Source organism: Syngnathoides biaculeatus, chromosome 17, assembly GCF_019802595.1.
Source record: "Syngnathoides biaculeatus isolate LvHL_M chromosome 17, ASM1980259v1, whole genome shotgun sequence".
Lineage (NCBI taxonomy): Eukaryota > Metazoa > Chordata > Actinopteri > Syngnathiformes > Syngnathidae > Syngnathoides > Syngnathoides biaculeatus.
Window position 1 is genome coordinate 3,015,693 of NC_084656.1, and position 17,269 is coordinate 3,032,961.

The 17,269-nt window shown below is 40.8% G+C and overlaps 1 protein-coding gene across 2 annotated transcripts; it reads left to right on the forward strand.

Annotated features, from left to right (window-relative positions):
- The first annotated feature begins 689 nt into the window (after window positions 1-689).
- Window positions 690-12,583, forward strand: macir (macrophage immunometabolism regulator). Of its 2 annotated transcripts, none has more exons than XM_061801912.1 (2): window positions 690-803; window positions 9,913-12,583. In XM_061801912.1, exon 2 carries the CDS (start codon window positions 9,921-9,923, stop codon window positions 10,563-10,565), a length of 645 nt encoding a protein of 214 aa, XP_061657896.1. In that variant the 5' UTR covers window positions 690-803; window positions 9,913-9,920; the 3' UTR covers window positions 10,566-12,583. The 2 variants fall into 2 exon arrangements, with proteins under 2 accessions (XP_061657896.1, XP_061657895.1); XM_061801911.1 differs by having other exon boundaries at window positions 9,908-12,581.
- Window positions 12,584-17,269: the final 4,686 nt, after the last annotated feature.

A 17,269-nucleotide genomic window follows, 5' to 3' on the forward strand; every position in this document is an offset into this window, starting at 1 on the left:
CAGTGCCACAGTTCCTCTCTTGGTACTCAGTCATGGGCTTTCTCTAGGTCTACAAAGACACAATGTAGCTCCTTCTGACCTTCTCTGTACTTTTCCACTAGCATCCTCAAGGCAAATAATGCATCTGTGGTACTCTTTCTAGGCATGAAACCATACTATTGCTCGCAGATACTTACTTCTGTCCTGAGTCTAGCCTCCACTACTCTTTCCCATAACTTCATTGTGTGGCTCATCAACTTTATTCCTCTATAATAATTAATAATCATAATCCATATATCCATTTTCTTACCCGCTTATCCTCACGGGGGTTGCGGGAGTACTGGAGTCTATCCCAGCTCTCACTGAGCATGTACACCCTTAACTGGTTGCCAGCCATTCACAGAGCACATTGAGACAAACTGCACGATCCGCACTCACAATCACAAGTAGGGGCAATTTAGTGTCAATTAATGTTGTGTTTTTGGTGTGTGGGAGGAAACTGGAGTACCCTGACGAAACACACGCAGGCACGGGGAGAACACGCAAACTTCACACAGGCCGGTCCGGCATTGAACCTGGGACCTTAGAACTGCGAGGCCAACGCTTTCCAGCTGTTCTACCGTGCCATAATAATAATAATAATAATAATAATAATAATAATAATGGCGGGTTTATTGTGAACGTTGAGTGTTATATCATTGGTGCCATGGCTTTCTTTCGCTGACTCCAAACAGGAAGTGCTTCCTGCTCTTCCTGTCGTAGGTGACTGCGGGGGCTAAGGCCAGAGAGGGAGAGGCTGCATTCTGCCTGCTGTTGAGGAACAGGTTTGTGCTGAATTTTATGGAATTATGTGTCATTTAATCACAATTCCTTTACTAATGTAGCACGATTTTGAGGGTGATTCAACAACGATTATAACAGGAATGGAGTTTGTTATTATGATGTAGACGGCTCTCAAATGTAGACTACTGTGTTACATAATACCGTTTAGAAAACCATCATTGCGTGGCAATTATTGATGATTCGCATTATTTGTTGTATTTTGGATGTATTGTGGCTACTGGCAGCATACGGTTACTGATTTCTCGTTCATTAGTACTCGGGCCTGATATTTGTCCAACAGTACATTTGCGTAGCCTCGCATTTGGATTTAATAGTACTGTGTTGTTTTACGATTCACACGATGGATGTTATTCAAATCTAGGAATTTGAACAGTCGTCTCAATCAACCCCCTGTCGCGCACGCCATGGGAAGGCAACCACTTTTCAGCCCTACATTTTCCTGCTGCTAATGACGCTGATTTTGAACAATGTCCCCGTGCTAATGCAACGATGCCAATAGCTTGACGGAACCCCAACGCTTCTACATTTAACCCTTGCCCGCATCAGATCATCATTTCAGTTTATTGTGACTAGAGATTGCATCTCCCATCAGATTAACCTGACGCTGTAACAAAGATGTGAAAGAAAAAACGAACCATCATAACAGCAAAAGCATCTGCAATTAACCACAAGGTCTTTTCTCAACTTTGAGGTGGGCTTATGCCAGAGGGTGATGTAAGTCGAGTGCTATGGGAAGGTAAAACATCATTGCGCACGTTTTGATTGCAACTGCTCATGTGATCCAGTAATGGCCTGCCCACCGCCAACTGGCCCACTCACAGGCTGGCCAATGACCGTGTAGTGTCGCTACCACATTATGCCGAAGGCCAAACGCCGAAATTTCAAGTTCATTGTTGGGGGGTGGGGGAGATTCTGCGCCCGCTTAATTCCCCCCCCCCCCCCTACTTGCAAGCTTCATTTTGCACTGGTAGCTTGGAGTTTGTCTGAAAACGGCCATCAGAAACAACTGCTGTCATCTTAAAGTGCCATTGTCATGAAATGGATGATTTTTAGTATATTATTGAAAAAATGGCAGCCAATATGGGCCCATGCGTTTTTTCACCACAAAACAAGATTTTGACGTATACAGCTTTTTGTAACTCCCGCCATGAAAATCCTCTCGAGGGATTTGTTTTCGAGAAGAAGCAGGAAGTGACGTAAAGGACAGAAGCGCCCCCAAGTGGACTCGTTAGTTTCCATTAGTTTTACCGCCGGGAAGGTAGCTCTTTGTTCCTTCGTGTTAGTCAAAATGCCGGCTCGTTGCGTTGCTGGACATTGCTTGAACACTTGGGAGAATGGATTTACCCTTAAGTTTGCAAGAGACCCGGTTCGTCGTGAAAAATGGATTGCACGGGTGCAGAGAACGAGAGCTTCGTGGGTTCCAAATGACAGGTAGGTGTGTATACAGCTACTAAAAAAAAAAAAAAAGATAGTTTGGGGTGGACCACGTAATCGGTCTCTCATAACGTAACAAAAGATCCGCGTATGAAATATGTAGATGTGCGCGTTGGACGGCGTCAGGCTGCTGTGTCGCTTCGCTAGCGAAGGCTATGCTTCGGGCTCGCGGACGGTGGCGGTTCTGAAGAACCCAGGCGAGAATGCCTCACTCAGCCGCGTGCACACAGTAAAGCACCCCGGCTGGACGGTGTTGTTCATCGCATACTGCGGCGTCTATGAACAACCCCCTAAAGCAGCACGGCTCGGCTCCATTATAAGCCACCACGGCGCCGAAAATGAGCCACACCGGCTGAGGCGCCCGGCTTTGGAGAAGGCTGCGTGTAGGGCTTGCGGACGGCGGCGGCTCTGAAGAACGCAGCCGACAACGCAGTAAAGCGCCCCAGCTCGACGGTGTTGTTCATCGCGTACTGCGGCGGCTATGAACAATCCCCGAAAACAGCACGGCTCGGCTCTGCCTCACTCAACCCGTGCGACGACAACGCACTAAAGTGCCCTGGCTCAACGGTGTTGTTCATCGCGTACTGCAGTGGCTATGAACAACCCCCTAAAGCACCATGGCTCGGCTCTGCCTCACTCAGCCTCATGCGATGACAACGTAGTAAAGCACTCCGGCTCGACGGTGTTGTTCATTGCGTACTGCGGCGGCTGTGAACAACCCCCTAAAGCAGCTCGGCTCTGCCTCACTCAGCCCGTGCGACGACAACGCAGTAAAGTGCCCCGGCTCAACGGTGTTGTTCATCGCGTACTGCGGCGGCTGTGAACAACCCCCTAAAGCAGCATGGGTCGGCTCTGTGATAAGCCACCGAAAATGAGCCTGCTGCAATGAGCCGTGATGGCTCATCTCTGCCACGGAAGTGGATCTGACGGGGAGGTGTTTTGGCCATGATTGCACATCATCTGAATATGGTTCGAAACAATAGTGTAATATTGCCCCGGTAACTTCACTTGGTTCTGTGGAGTCAGAAGGGGCGTGTTCGTCTCCCATAGTAGGTTGCACCATGTGTTTTCATTGGCGGATGTCCAGGTGACGTCACGGACAGAGGATGCAGCCAATATGGCGACCACTTGGATGTCGTAGAATGACACTTCTGCAACTTTGCGCAGGGATGACGCGCTCTCCACTCACATTTATTTTTTTGTATAGATGAAGTGAATCATGTTATATGTGTTTTTCATTACAATACAGTATCTATTTTAGAATGTTTATAGGGATGACACTTGACCTTTAATGGTTTGATACAGTTTAAATCGCTTATTTTATGTTGTATATGGATTGTATATCAATCCATCCGTTCAAGGAAGCCGTTCAAGTGATGACTGTAGACTGTATATGCTATCATGGTTGCTGGGCAATGCTGATCAACAACTCTTTTGATGGGCCAGCTCCAAACATGCGCTAACCCTAACCCTGCGTTTCAACATGAGCACAGTATTCTGATTCAAGATTAAATTAATTCTATCGAATATATTAATTATAGGTAACCAAAATACATTCTTTCAAAGTACCGTTACGTGCACAGTGCGGATGTCTCACTGCTGATGAATAACTTCCATCCATTCTAACTATAAGGCCCAAAAAATGTTATGGTTCCATTTTTTTCTACAGGTGCAGGTGGTTTATTTTTTATTTATTTATTTATTACAAATCATTTTTATCCCGTCTCTATCATATGGTGCCACCATTTTATTGCCAGTTCTCGTTAATTCACTCTCTCTTGGTAGGACCCAGATGCAGGAAGCTGAGATGTAAGCGTGGATTTTAGGAAGGTTTGTTGCCAGGCAGAGGTCATACATGGGAAGGAAATCCAACAGGGCGACTGTACAGAAATCATAAGGCAAAAGGTTTGGTCCAAAAAACATGAAAAAATGCCCAAAACGGGACATGACAAAACGTGAAAACCTAACTTGGACTTGTTATATGGCTCAGTAACACTATGACATGGGACGAGGCAGTTACGCTAGCTTATGCTCGTGAACACACATGCATATACACACAACTATCTGGCAACAAGTTGCATGAAAAACAAGGCTTAGACACAACGTAATCCAGGAGTAACGATGTGCAGCAGTGCGCACAAGGAAGTGGCAAAACCACACCCCTGCCTGCTGTCAAACCCCCAACTCAACCCTGCGATTCCGCAGCAGCGGACAAAAGAGAAGAGAACCACATCCCTGGCATTTTTATTACGTGGTGTAAAAATGTTAGGGTCGGTCAGGAAATCGGAACCCCACCCCTTTTTTTTCTTTTTAAGAATCGATCCTCCTCTTGATTATTGGTCAAATAATTAATAATAAATGCTCCCTCCAACTACTATCATTTTTTTCACCACCAACAAAAATTTTGTTCTCATTTATCAGAGATGGACTTCAATCCTAAAACTGATTATGTTGGTGCTGAGTGTATGGCATAAATTTGGTGTACAGAAATTGAAACAGGTAATGCTAAACACTAAGCAATTGTTATTACCATTAGCGTGTTAGCAAGTACCATCGTAGGTAAATTTGCTGATTACCATTCCGCTCAGTCATGGAACATCTTTTAATGTATGTAAATTGCACATCAAACAGTGGCTTAAAAATCAATTGCAGACGCTGTTATGGTGAGGCTTATCAGTGTCCCAACACTGCGTTTATTTGCAATAAATGTCCATGTGAAACATTGGTTCTGGTGGCGCAAAGATGGTTCCAGGCGAAACTTTTTCGGGGGGCTTCTGGCGGAGTTTAGATGCAAATATTTTGTGTCGTCCTGTTTATTGAAGTCCACTTAGCTGAGTTGGTCAATTTGTTAGTCATGTCGGAGAATCTTATCTCTAACTCTGACTATCTGCTGGGTCTTTTCCAGAATAATTCAGACCCCTATGGATGGCGATTAGGCATTTTTCAATCTCTGTAATTACAAGGGACAGAAAGTTCCTCAGAGATATGTCACAAAACAGAACTACAAATTTACTGAGGATAAAATGTGAGTCTATCAAACCATTGCCTCCAGTTATCTTTGGGAAATTCTCATTCTTTTTTTATATCAAACCATTGGGTAATAAATCAATGTTGATTAATGACATCATTACAACCTACAATCTGGATTTTTTTTATTAAATAAAACGTGGTTAACAAAGTAGCTGTAGTCACATTTTAAAATGAGGCAACACCAGCAAATTAAAATTTTATGAACAAGTGTCAAATAGGGTAAAAGGCGGTGGTATTGCTATTTTTAAGTCATTACTTCATCAATCCATTCATTCTCTCAGCCGCTTATCCTCACAAGGGTTGGACAGGAGGCGGGGTACTCCCTGAACTGGTTACCTGCCAATCGCTGGGAACATAGTCGTACTCAAAATCACACCTAGGGGCAATTTAGAGTCTCCATTAATGCATGTTTTTTGGGGAATTTGGGAGGAAACCAAAGTGTCTGGAGAAAACCCTGGCAAGTACAGGGAGAACATGCAAAGTCCATACAGGTGGGGCCGGGATTTGAACCCCGGTCGTCAGAACTATGAGGCCAATGCTCTTACCACTTGTATCACCAGGCCGCGTCATTATTTCATCCATCCATCCATCCATCTATCCATCCATCCATCCATTTTCTGAGCTGCTTATCCTCACAAGGGTCATAGCACGCATGAGCATTTCACGGAAACGATCGTTCCGTTACCGTGTCGTTACCCAGCCTGAGAAAACACGGAACCGAAAGTCCGTTTCCCAGATCTCAGGGCTTACTTTTAATAAAATTCGCCCATGGGTGGAATGTAAAACAAGTTCTCAACGAAATACAACAATCTGTATAAAACGAACCTACATGAACCCCTTTATTTTTAATGATTAAAACGCCCTGCTTTGCCAGTGTGGTTTACAAACAGCACCGGTTTCCGCTTCTGTGCTACGCATGCGCAAGGTCGAGTTATTCATATCCGGGTCACTCAAACGCTAGTCAAACATGTCGGTTGCTAAGCGTAAAAGACAAAATGCTCATGCCTGCAAAGGCTTTATTCTGAAGTACATGTAAAAACCGGTTCCCATGAGCATTATCAATGGGAACCGAAAAATCGTTTCCCGCCGTTTCCCAGGACAAAAATCAACGGAACCGAAAGATCTGTTACCATACTTGCCGAAATCCTCATGCCTGTCATAGGTAGGGTGAATCTGGTCCCCCGACATCTTTCAAAATCAACAAACTTTTTTCTGGAGATGAGGTTCATCATGTAAGAGCTGCGTTTCAAATTTGAACAAAATCGAATCGTGTTTAGGGGTCCCTCGTGGAGATCGAATTTTTCGAAATTAGTCGGATTTTGATAAAGAATAGTCGATCAGTAATGCGGCTATTTTCCGGGAAAAAAAATTCTAATCTATCGTCGAGTGGCGTAGAGAACGTCAGGACATTCCCCGGAACGTTCAGAAGCACTCATGAAATCCTTGAGCAGGTTGACCTCTCAGCCCTCTCAGTTAACGCGAAGTCATTGAACTGTCAACATGGCTGCTGCGAAACAGAGAGACCCATGGTATTTTTTGCTTGGGACCGTCCCAACCCCGGATGATAAAGCCATCAAAGGAGCCAAACTTCCTTCCAGAAAACAGATTCTTCTGTCATTCATTGCTGCAAAAGAGGAATTCCAGACAAGACGTCATAAAGCCTATCAGGGAAGCCACAAAATCTTTCGTTCAGGAAGTTGTGATTTTTTTTTTACCAGAAAGCGAGAATAACAACTGTTCCAGAAAACAATATGTCAGAAAATGGTTAATCGTTATACTCTGATATGCAAGAGCTGATGAAAATTCCGAAAGATCGACGATTGTCAGGAAGACCGCTTAAACGCATCGAAGATTTCAAATCCGGGTTGGAGGAGACATTTCCATTCTGGCCACGTGATGTCTTCGATCATATTTTGAATGAAGAAGACCGCCTGTTCCTGAAAAACATAATGGAGACCAGACGAACGTGATGGGAGGCATTGATTCAAACTTAGCCACAACCGAGAAGAAAGTCGCGGAGTGTATCAAACAAAACACCATGCGCATTGAGAGAGAACGGCAACGACAGCTTGAGACTGAAGTGAATGAGGAACAGGTCGAAGACATGGACGAGTCATCCGAAATGATTCAGACGAATTCGCTCCATCAACATCGACTAGACTTCCCCATAGAAGACTGAAGAAGACTAGTTCAGATATACACGTCCCATTTGATGTACTGAAATCACTAAAATTAGTTTCAACTGCAATGAGGAACAATATTTCTCCTACTATGCTAGCGGCAACCATAGAATCTCGTCATCAGCTCATGTGATGCCACTACATCTGCAGTAAACTTGAACCCAGTGCAGTCCCACCGGTACCGGAAGGACGCGGCCGCCAACATTGCTGGGAGAATCCAGACGGACTGGGTTCCTCCCCGACCAGCAGCACAAAGAACCACATAACGAGAGTCAGCACGGGACTGGTTACGGGAAACCAATTTTCCCCCGTTTTGACCCTGAACATACAAAGTTGAAAGATTTGTGTTCATGCGATTTGTGGAAATTCTTTGAATTACCTGATATAGACAATGATTTTCTTCATGAAGATCCTGAACAATGGCAGTCAACGGAAAACTACTGAAAACATCAATCTGTCGTCCGAAACCTGAGGGTGACTAACGACAGCGCTGAGAGAGTTGTAAAACTAGCTGCCGAGTTTCTAAAATCCGCTAAAATAGAAAAAAAAACTACCAAAATATTTTGCAAAATATTAAAGCTGTACCAAACCAACAGAAGAAAATGAAAACCGAAATTGAAAATTGGTATTTATTATATTTGGAAACTGGAGACAAACTGAGAAAAATGTAACATTTTACTATTGCAGCGTTCTGTAGATACCTTTCAGGATGTATGTTTTGAATGATGGATGTTCATTTGAAGGAATATTATACGAATACAGTTTAATCTTTCCTTTTGGCTATTTTTGGATGTAATCACAGATATTTTATTGCTTGCAGTCCACTGATGCGAGTAGAAATGTAGGCTTTGTGTCAATTTGACTGATGCAATGTTGAGATTTTCATCGCGATGAGGAACCCCTAAACATTGAAATATTTAATCCGAATTTCACCATTTTACTTTTAATATCAAGCCTCACACTAGAAAAAAAGTTCAGTTCAAAAGACTCAAGTTTTCAAAATCAAGGGGGACCAGATTCATCCTAGTCATAGGAGTGCTGGGCCCTATTCCAGCTAACATCAGGCAGGAGGTGGGGTACACCCTGAACTGGTTGCCAGCCAATCGCAGGGCACATAGAGACAAACAATTGCATTCACAATCACACCGAGAGGCAATTTAGTGTCCAATTAATGTTGCATGTTTTTGGGATGTCGGAGGAAACCGGAGTGCCCGGAGAAAACCCACGGAGGCGCGGGGAGAACATGCAAACTCCACACAAGCTGGCCCAGGACCTCAGAACTGTGAGGCCAACGCTTTCCATCTGAGCCACCGTGCCGCCTCATTATTTTAGTGTAAAGCAAATTTACTCCAATCTCCCGTGTGAATGTTTTTAAATACAGGTTGAAAACTCTTCTTTTTTTCACGCTTTTTAGAGTATTTAAAGAAATTATGCTCTTTTAATTGTACTTTTGTTTTTATTTATTTATTATTTTTTGGTCATTTTTATTTTTTTCCCCCTGTTTTAAAATGTTCTATTTGTTTGTATTTTAAATGCTTTTAATCATGTAAAGCACATTGAGTTACCTTGTGTATGAAATGTGCTATACAAATCAGAATCAGCTTTATTGGCCAAGTGTGTAAAACACACGGAATTTTCCTCCGGCAGTCAAGACATTCAAAACAAAGAACAGCAAAGCAACAAAAACAACCAACAAGACATCTCTGTTTATAGGAGCTATTCCTTATCAGAGTCAAGGCAAGATGTAAAATCTTCATTTAGAATAGACACCACATTGTGTTAAGTTTGTACAGAGTCCCTTTACCCGTTGGCAATTCCCGTTATAGACCAGTGCAATACATTTGCTTTGCTTTGTAAAGCTTTACCCAGCATTGAAAATCAGGGCAGAGGTTAGTGATGGGCATGGAACATTTTGGAAGCCCATCTTTTCTCTGAACCTTTTCACCAGTACTTCTTTTCCTTTCGGCTTTTCCTGTTGGGGCTAGCCACAGTGTGTCATCTAAGATGAACGCATATTTGTCTGACACAGTTTTTACGCTGGATGCCCTTCCTGACGCAACCCCTCTGCATTTAGCCGGGGAGATAAGCTTAGCACATGGTATTCCCAGCCTCTGAGATCTGACGAGATCGTGCGTTCTCAGGGTAGCAAGGCCGTAAGCCCCTTTATTTTTTTTACATTTTTTTACAAGTACCATTTCTGTTAAAATGTTGAACACTGTAGTCTATTAGGTGTTCAATGTGGGCAAGTTTATGTCGCAATCAAAGAATAATGCTGGCAGCGTATGTGCTTAAAATACTTTTCCAGCAAACGAAACGATGGGAATGTTTCTGTTTTTACTTAGTCTTTCCTTAGTCTTCATATGTAAATTTATCCATCGTCTAAGTTTCCTGAACTGACAATATAAATTTGAAATATATCTTGTCTGTATTTCATCCACCAGTACAGCTCTAAAGATGGAGGTGGATCTCAGTGGAGTGTCGAGGGCTCACGTTTCCATTCTACCTGCAGCTGAGATCAAAGCTACATTGAAAGCGGAGGCCGAAAGACCTCGTTGCGCCAGCACGCCATGCTCCCCAATCAGAGGTACTGTAGCAGGATACCAGATTCTCCACATGGACTCAAACTATCTGGTGGGGTTCACAACTGGTGAAGAGCTGCTCAAGTTGGCCCATCAATGGTCTGAAAACTCCCCAGAGAAGAGTTTGCTCTCAGAGGTTGTGCCTAGCCCCATCCAGACCGGAATCTCGAAATCTTTAGACGTGGGCATTCACCGGTCTTCAAGAATCTATAAAACCAAAAACCGCTACTACCAGCCTTACGACATTCCTGGTGCTAATGGTCGGAGAAGGCGGCGCATGTCCAGCTCGAGTGACACCGTTCTCAGATCCATGATTACAGGGGATCACGGGAAGGGTGTGCATGCACCACTACTACCTCTGTGTCGTCTTAAAGGGAAGAGGACCCAGTCCAAATCTTTGGAATACTTAAATCTTGACAAAATCGCTATCAAAGAATCATCAGACACTGAGGTGTTACAGTACCAACTACAGCACCTCACCTTACGGGGAGAGCGCATGTTCACTCGAAACAAAACGTAAAAGCACAGAAGATGATGTAATCACACTGGTGGGGGGAGATGGATGCTATTTCCATCATGGCTTTTGTGCACCCAGATTAGAAGCAGTTCTTGAAAAGACTGCCTGGTAATCGTGCTGTTATTAACCGGGATTAAACCCTGCACTGAACACGTAACATTGAAGAGTACCTTGTTAGTACTCACACAGTATTGAGATTGTGGAGGTCCAAAATGTGAATTATATCTTAGCAATAACTGGTTTATTTACTGTATTTATTACAACTGGTACATGCACATATCACATTGTATCAGATTTAAATTACAATCATACCAGTTTTACTACCTAATATAATCTCAAAAAAGATGTTCTTTTAATAAAACTGTTGAATACAACTGTCAAATTAACATGATCAATCACTTGTGTTTGTTTGGTACATTGTATTTATTTAATCCCATCATTTAAGATTTACGTTATTAAATCACTTCCTGAAGATGTACTTTTAAAGATTGTGTGATACAAATACAGAATCCGTTTATAAGGCAACGTTAACGATCTAATTGATTCAACTAATCACTGTTTGAATCTTGCATTGAAAAGACAGTTAATTATGATCATAATGATCAGATTTAATTAATAAGAATAGAATACAATTTAGCAGTTTAAGGGTGTTTCACCTCCCTCGATAGCTGTTTAACAACAAAATCCAATATGAATGTTAACTTCTGATGAATATTTACAGGGAACTGAAAATATTCATACAACATTCATCTATTGAATATTCTCAATTTTCTGACCACTTTCACAATCAATGGAATTACAAGAGATGTGGCCAAAAAAAAATGCCAATACAGAAATAATGCAAATTACATTTGCAGAAAACCCCACATTATTTAAATTGGTAGATTTTTTTTCATTGCTTTGCATTGGATGTCATGAGATTGTGCAAGTGGTTAGAATGTTGTGAATGCTCTCGCTTCTGTTGACAAATGGTCAAAAATAATATAATGCAGGTATTTATCTTTTTAAAGTTTTATCTCAGTCTGTTCCTTACAGTTTGAAGATTAAAATTAACTTGAACTGCTGAGTCCTTGCTTGAGCCTCAGAATAAATCTTTTGCACTGAGCAAATATTGTGATACCGCACCTGCATCCCACGTGGACATGACAAGGAAAATATGGAACAAGACTAGACCGGACCAATTCACATCCTGGAGAATATCAAAAACACAAATATTTAGGTGGAAAATCACTTCAAACCGTGTATCTGTTTTATATTTAGTCTTTTGCTTGCAAATATCTTTAGGAAATGCATTGTCTTTATGTGCATTGTTTGTCACTTGTCTGTTTAAAACTTTCAAAATCACGCTGACACACTGCTGCTTCATTTAAAATTTGCAAAGCCATGGGGAGTTCTACAGTTGTGGAGAAATATTTGTACACTTGTTTTGCGGGGGCTGGGTGGTCTATTGTCTTGCTTTTGAATGAATGATTTTGTCATGTAACAGATCATCTCCAGTGTGGGATGTGATATGCAATATAAGTAATAAAATGTTACTTAATTTACTTAAATGAATTAATGGATGTTATGTTCATTGTTATTAACAAATCAAAACATTCAAAAAGTGTACAAACCAAACTGTACTGTATACACTCACCTCCTGTCTCACATACCTGTTTCCAATCACGGATCACACATGTACTTACATGTACCACTTGATGTTAACGAATGACTGTTACACTACTGATTAAAGCTTACTGCAATTTAAATGACAAGAGGAAGCTTGTTGTTGGGTTTCTACCTGATATACCTGTTTATCACTGAAGCAAGGATGATATAAAAAGTTCGCAAAACATCAGTCGACAATCGTGTACAAAGGACATTAGTTTTCAATTAAAAAAAAAAAAAAACGTGAAACTGAAAAAATGTGAATAAAGAAAGACATGAGCAGAAGATAATTGATGCATCATGAGAGCTGTTGGGTCACAACTGTCAAATTAACTTCCAACCCTTTTATGTCAGCAACAGCCTCAGCCAAAACAAAAAAAATATGAAACACTAAGTACGAGATTGCTCTAACCACTCAGTAAGATCACGCAATAACTTATTAAATAATTTATTGGGAAATCTTAACTTTCAACAGACTGTAATAAAAAAAGGCTGAAAGTGAAGAGGCTCTTGCACAAAGTGTGAAGAAGTTAGAATAGAACTTTGTCAATGTTACAGGAACAATAAAAATCACTGGGCCATTTCCCACATTATCAGCTTTGAAGATCAAAAATACCCATTATTCACAAATTTGGGATTATGTTACTATTTACATTTATAATTCCATCCATCCATTTTCTTTTGCCACTGATCCTCACAAGGGTCGTGGGAGTGCTGGAGCCTATCCCAGCTGTTATCAGGCAGGAGGCGGGGTACACGCTGAACTGGTCGCCAGCCAAATCGCAGGGCACATACAGGGAAACAGTCGCACTCACAATCACACCCAGGGGCAATTTAGAGTGTCCGATTAATGTCGCATGTTTTTGGGATGTGGGATGAAACCAAAGTGCCCGGAGAAAACCCACGCAGGCACGGGGAGAACATGCAAACTCCACACAGGCGGGGCCGGGATTGAACCCGGGTCCTCAGAACTGTGAGGAGAACGCTTTACCAGCTGGTCCACCGTGCTGCCACATTTATATTTATTTTATTTACACATTTGGGTATTGCACTTTTTGATTATACTGAACTTATGTTTTAAAGATTGTGTTGTGGTGGTGTAGATGCATTTCACATCTTGGTGGTCAATGTTATAATCTTTGTGGTCCTTGACTTTAATTAATTTAAATCGTTATCAGGTTTGACAAAAGTGAATCAGATATGAGAGAACGTTTTCTAAAAATGCATATTGACATTTTTAAAACAGAGTAGTTTAATTCAAAACTGTTGAAATATTGTAAAAACAGTATTTTGGTCAGTTACATTAAATGATTTTATTGTTACCCATTTGAATATCAGTGTTTTACATTCTGATGTAAAGGCAGCCACTTCTTAATTAATTCTTTAAAACCAATAATCCATCTGCAGAAGAGGTTTTTACACTAAAAGGCTAAATGATTGCTGACCATAGAGACAATTATATGAGAAAATATATCATGATCAAAGCATAAGTGCAAAAATGACAAGCTTACTAGAAAGATCTGTTACTTGGTGAAATACAGTATGTAACCTATAACCTGTAAAATAAACATATCGTATAATGTCAGAATGCATTGGTTTTGTGCCTGGATACCGCCTTTTGGTTGGATTCTTGGCCAGTGCTCTCATACTCAGCCACTATTCGTCCTAAACCCAGAAACATTTGGGTAAACTGGCCGAAAGCATTTGTCGAGCCAGTGGGGTGACTGCAACTGATTGTTAACGGTGTGGTGGGGTGATGCTGTTTTTATCAATCGCTGAACCTCTCGTTGAGGTGGTGGTAGGGCAGCTGATCAAGGATCGAGGACTATCATTGTTGAGACATCGCAGTACAAGGAATAAAAATTAAACTTGCTATTGCAGCTGATTTCCTAGATCGGGGCCAACTTATTTTGTTTGCAATGACAACAATTTTTTTGTAATCTGACATATTTTGGCCCTATGATAGTTATGATAGCACTAAAATGCCAGAAAGAAAAGTTTAGTATGTTTGATTTTTTTTTTTTTACATGTGACATACAGTATCAATGAAAAATCTCTGGCTTCACACCTTGATGTCGACCAATGGGATTGCCAATTGTCACCGGCATATCACCTCCGTTGCTTGCAGTGGTCAACATACTTAAATACGGCGTTAACGTTTATTCACGTGGCCAAAGTAATGTTTATCGAAGCTTTAGATCATGATCCGGCAGAATGCCAGCTTGTCTAAGTACAACCATTAGTGCTAATACTATTGACAGGGCATCATGTTTTATCAGTTAGATATGTAAAGATCAAATATGGGAGACACTGATGGTGTAGTGGTACACACACCTGACTCTGGTGCAGGCAGCGTGGGATCGCTTTCCGCTCAGTGATGGTGTCAATATCTGACTGGCGACCAGTTCAGGGTATAATCCGCCTTTCGCTAGCTAGCTGGGATTGGCTCAAGCTCTCCTGTGACCTTTGTGAGGATAAGCGGCTTGGATAATGGATGGATGGATGGAAGATCAAATATGCAGTTCATTCCAAAATAGTTAACTATGGTTTTAATCTTTTTATTTTTTGGCGACGAAACATGCAAGGGTCCTGTTGTTACATTCAATCAAAATAATCTAAATAATCAAAATGTAATCAACTGTAATTATATTATTTTTAGAAAGTAATTGAAATAGTGACACTACTATTACATTTTCAAGAGTGTAATTGTAACCATGTAGATTTCCAAAGTAATCTTCCCAACACTGACATAATGAATTTAGAAAAGTTGATGAACTCTTTTCCACTTTGGAATGGCGTACACCATAGCACACTAGATAATCTGCTAATATCTTGCAGCACTTTATTTGTGTGGATTAAAGACCAGATCAGGTACTGTAGTAGTAGTACACTTATCTTAATGCATCGTCCAAGTCCTACATTTTATTACAAGCACAGGAGGCTCCATAGTAAATCCAGGATAGTGAGTAACCATTTAATTATTGTAGATGTATCAATCAATGTATAAACGTCAAATCCCAAAGATAGTACAGTGTTGTGATTTCTTTTCGGCAATTGGAGCTGCTCAGTGCTGCACAGACTCATAAGAACTCTGTCAACAAATTGACTAGTTAAGAATCAATATTCAAAGCACTTCAATCCAAATTGACCTTGAATGAAATACTATGTTAGAGGGGCATGGCTGTATTTTAAATATGGTGTATTTGAAGTGTTCCCATGTGGTTTAGAAAAGACCAAGTTGTCTGTTTAAACTGCTATGAGTGTTAAGAAGTTTGTGTTTTCACCAAGCCAAATAACATTGTTACATTTTCTTTTCATTCTGAATATACTATACAATTATAGAAACCAAATATACAGATCATTTAAACACATTCAGTACACAATGTAAAGAATTAACATACAGTATGCTGACTGATAAACTAATCACATAAGCGAATATAAAAATAAGTTTCTGTACTGTAGATTTTCATATTTATAATTATAATTCGTGGTGCAAATGTAAAAGTGCCTTGAAATGCCATGTTTTTTTATTTTTAGTTATTTTCATTACCTTGACTTAAGGAAAACTCAAAAATTGCAGTGCTGCACCTTTAAATCTCTATTTGTATCTTTCGATGTGCACTAATATGAATGTACTGCTAAATCCCCCTTTTAACAGCTAATATTTCCATATCCTGATGTGCGTGGGTTGCACGGATACCACGTGAACAAGTGGCGGCAAGCATCCTTCAAAATGGAGTAATGCTGTACCCAGATGTCCTTGATTTTGTCCATTGGATGCGGCAATCCAAGGCACTCTGGGTTTTTTACAGCCAGTGGAGGACGCCTGGAATTGTGTTTGGTGACATCTTCCAACACGTGGTGCTGAAACAAGACCTGACTTGACTAGTGTAAATTGCAAAGATAACTCAAGAACCAAATTTTATCCAGGACAACATACGTAAGAGTTGTGAGTAAATTACACACAGTAGCATCTAGAGAAAATATGCTGTTCACAAAAACAATTCCTGATTTTAAAAAGATGTAAAATGTACAAACCCCAATTACAATGATGCTGGGATGTTCTGTATAATGTGACTACAAATAGAATATGATTTGAAAATGCTTTGCAATGGATATTAAATACAGCAAAAATATGATTTAATATTCAAGCTAACCTTTCATGTTTTTTCAAATATTCTCATTTTGAATTAGATGCCTGCAACATGTTCCCAAAAAGCTGGGACTGGGGCAAGAAAAGATAAAGAAAGTTAAGGAATGCTCCAAAAACATTTCACATGTCAATAGGTTAATGGACTTTTCTGATGGCGATTGAACAGAACACGTTTGAAGTCGATTCTCTATCGCGTGTTCCAGATAATATTGGGGTATGTTTTTTGCCAAATGCGTCAAACTTGTCCAAGAGAGTTCTACAGAGAGGTCTCAACTATTTCACGCAAGTATATGTACATGGAATTAAAATTTTGGATGGACCAGGACGCAATGTCAGACTTACAGAGAAATGTCGGCGACCGATGCAAAAAAGTTTGACGCCCCCCAAACTTCATATTGATATCCAACAGGATAAAATAGTGGAGTCATACTGCGCATCTAAAGCAGAGTACTTTTTACTTGGAAAGATCACGAGTAGTAATATTGTAGTCTTTACAAGTGAGTGGGTGTTTTCATTTGACTTGGCTCATAATGGAGCCCAGTGCTGTCTTAAAATTCCGATGTGATACAAATAGACATTTCTCTTGCATGACATTGCGCATTTATGTATCACTAACCTGACTCTTCGGCATAAAACATTACATACTTCATTCAGCAGGTCAGTGACAAAGTGAAAATAATGAAATAAAACTCAGAGAAGATACTTCTCCCTCACTTACCTTTGAACATACAGTCTTGTGTTTGTTGATATTGTCCACATTTAGTTGTACGTGCGGTCTTCCGCAAGCCTTAATCCATCGTAGACACTTCATTAACTGTGTTTTAGGCTTTGGAAAATGAATGAACCGGGCCCCTTGTAACCGAGGAGGATATCTTTCGTCAGAATTGCACGTTCCCCAAGCGCATCT

Coding starts and splice junctions, on each gene's coding strand:
- macir (XM_061801912.1), top strand. CDS start 9,921: ATGGAGGTGGATCTCAGTGGAGTGTCGAGGGCTCACGTTTCCATTCTA.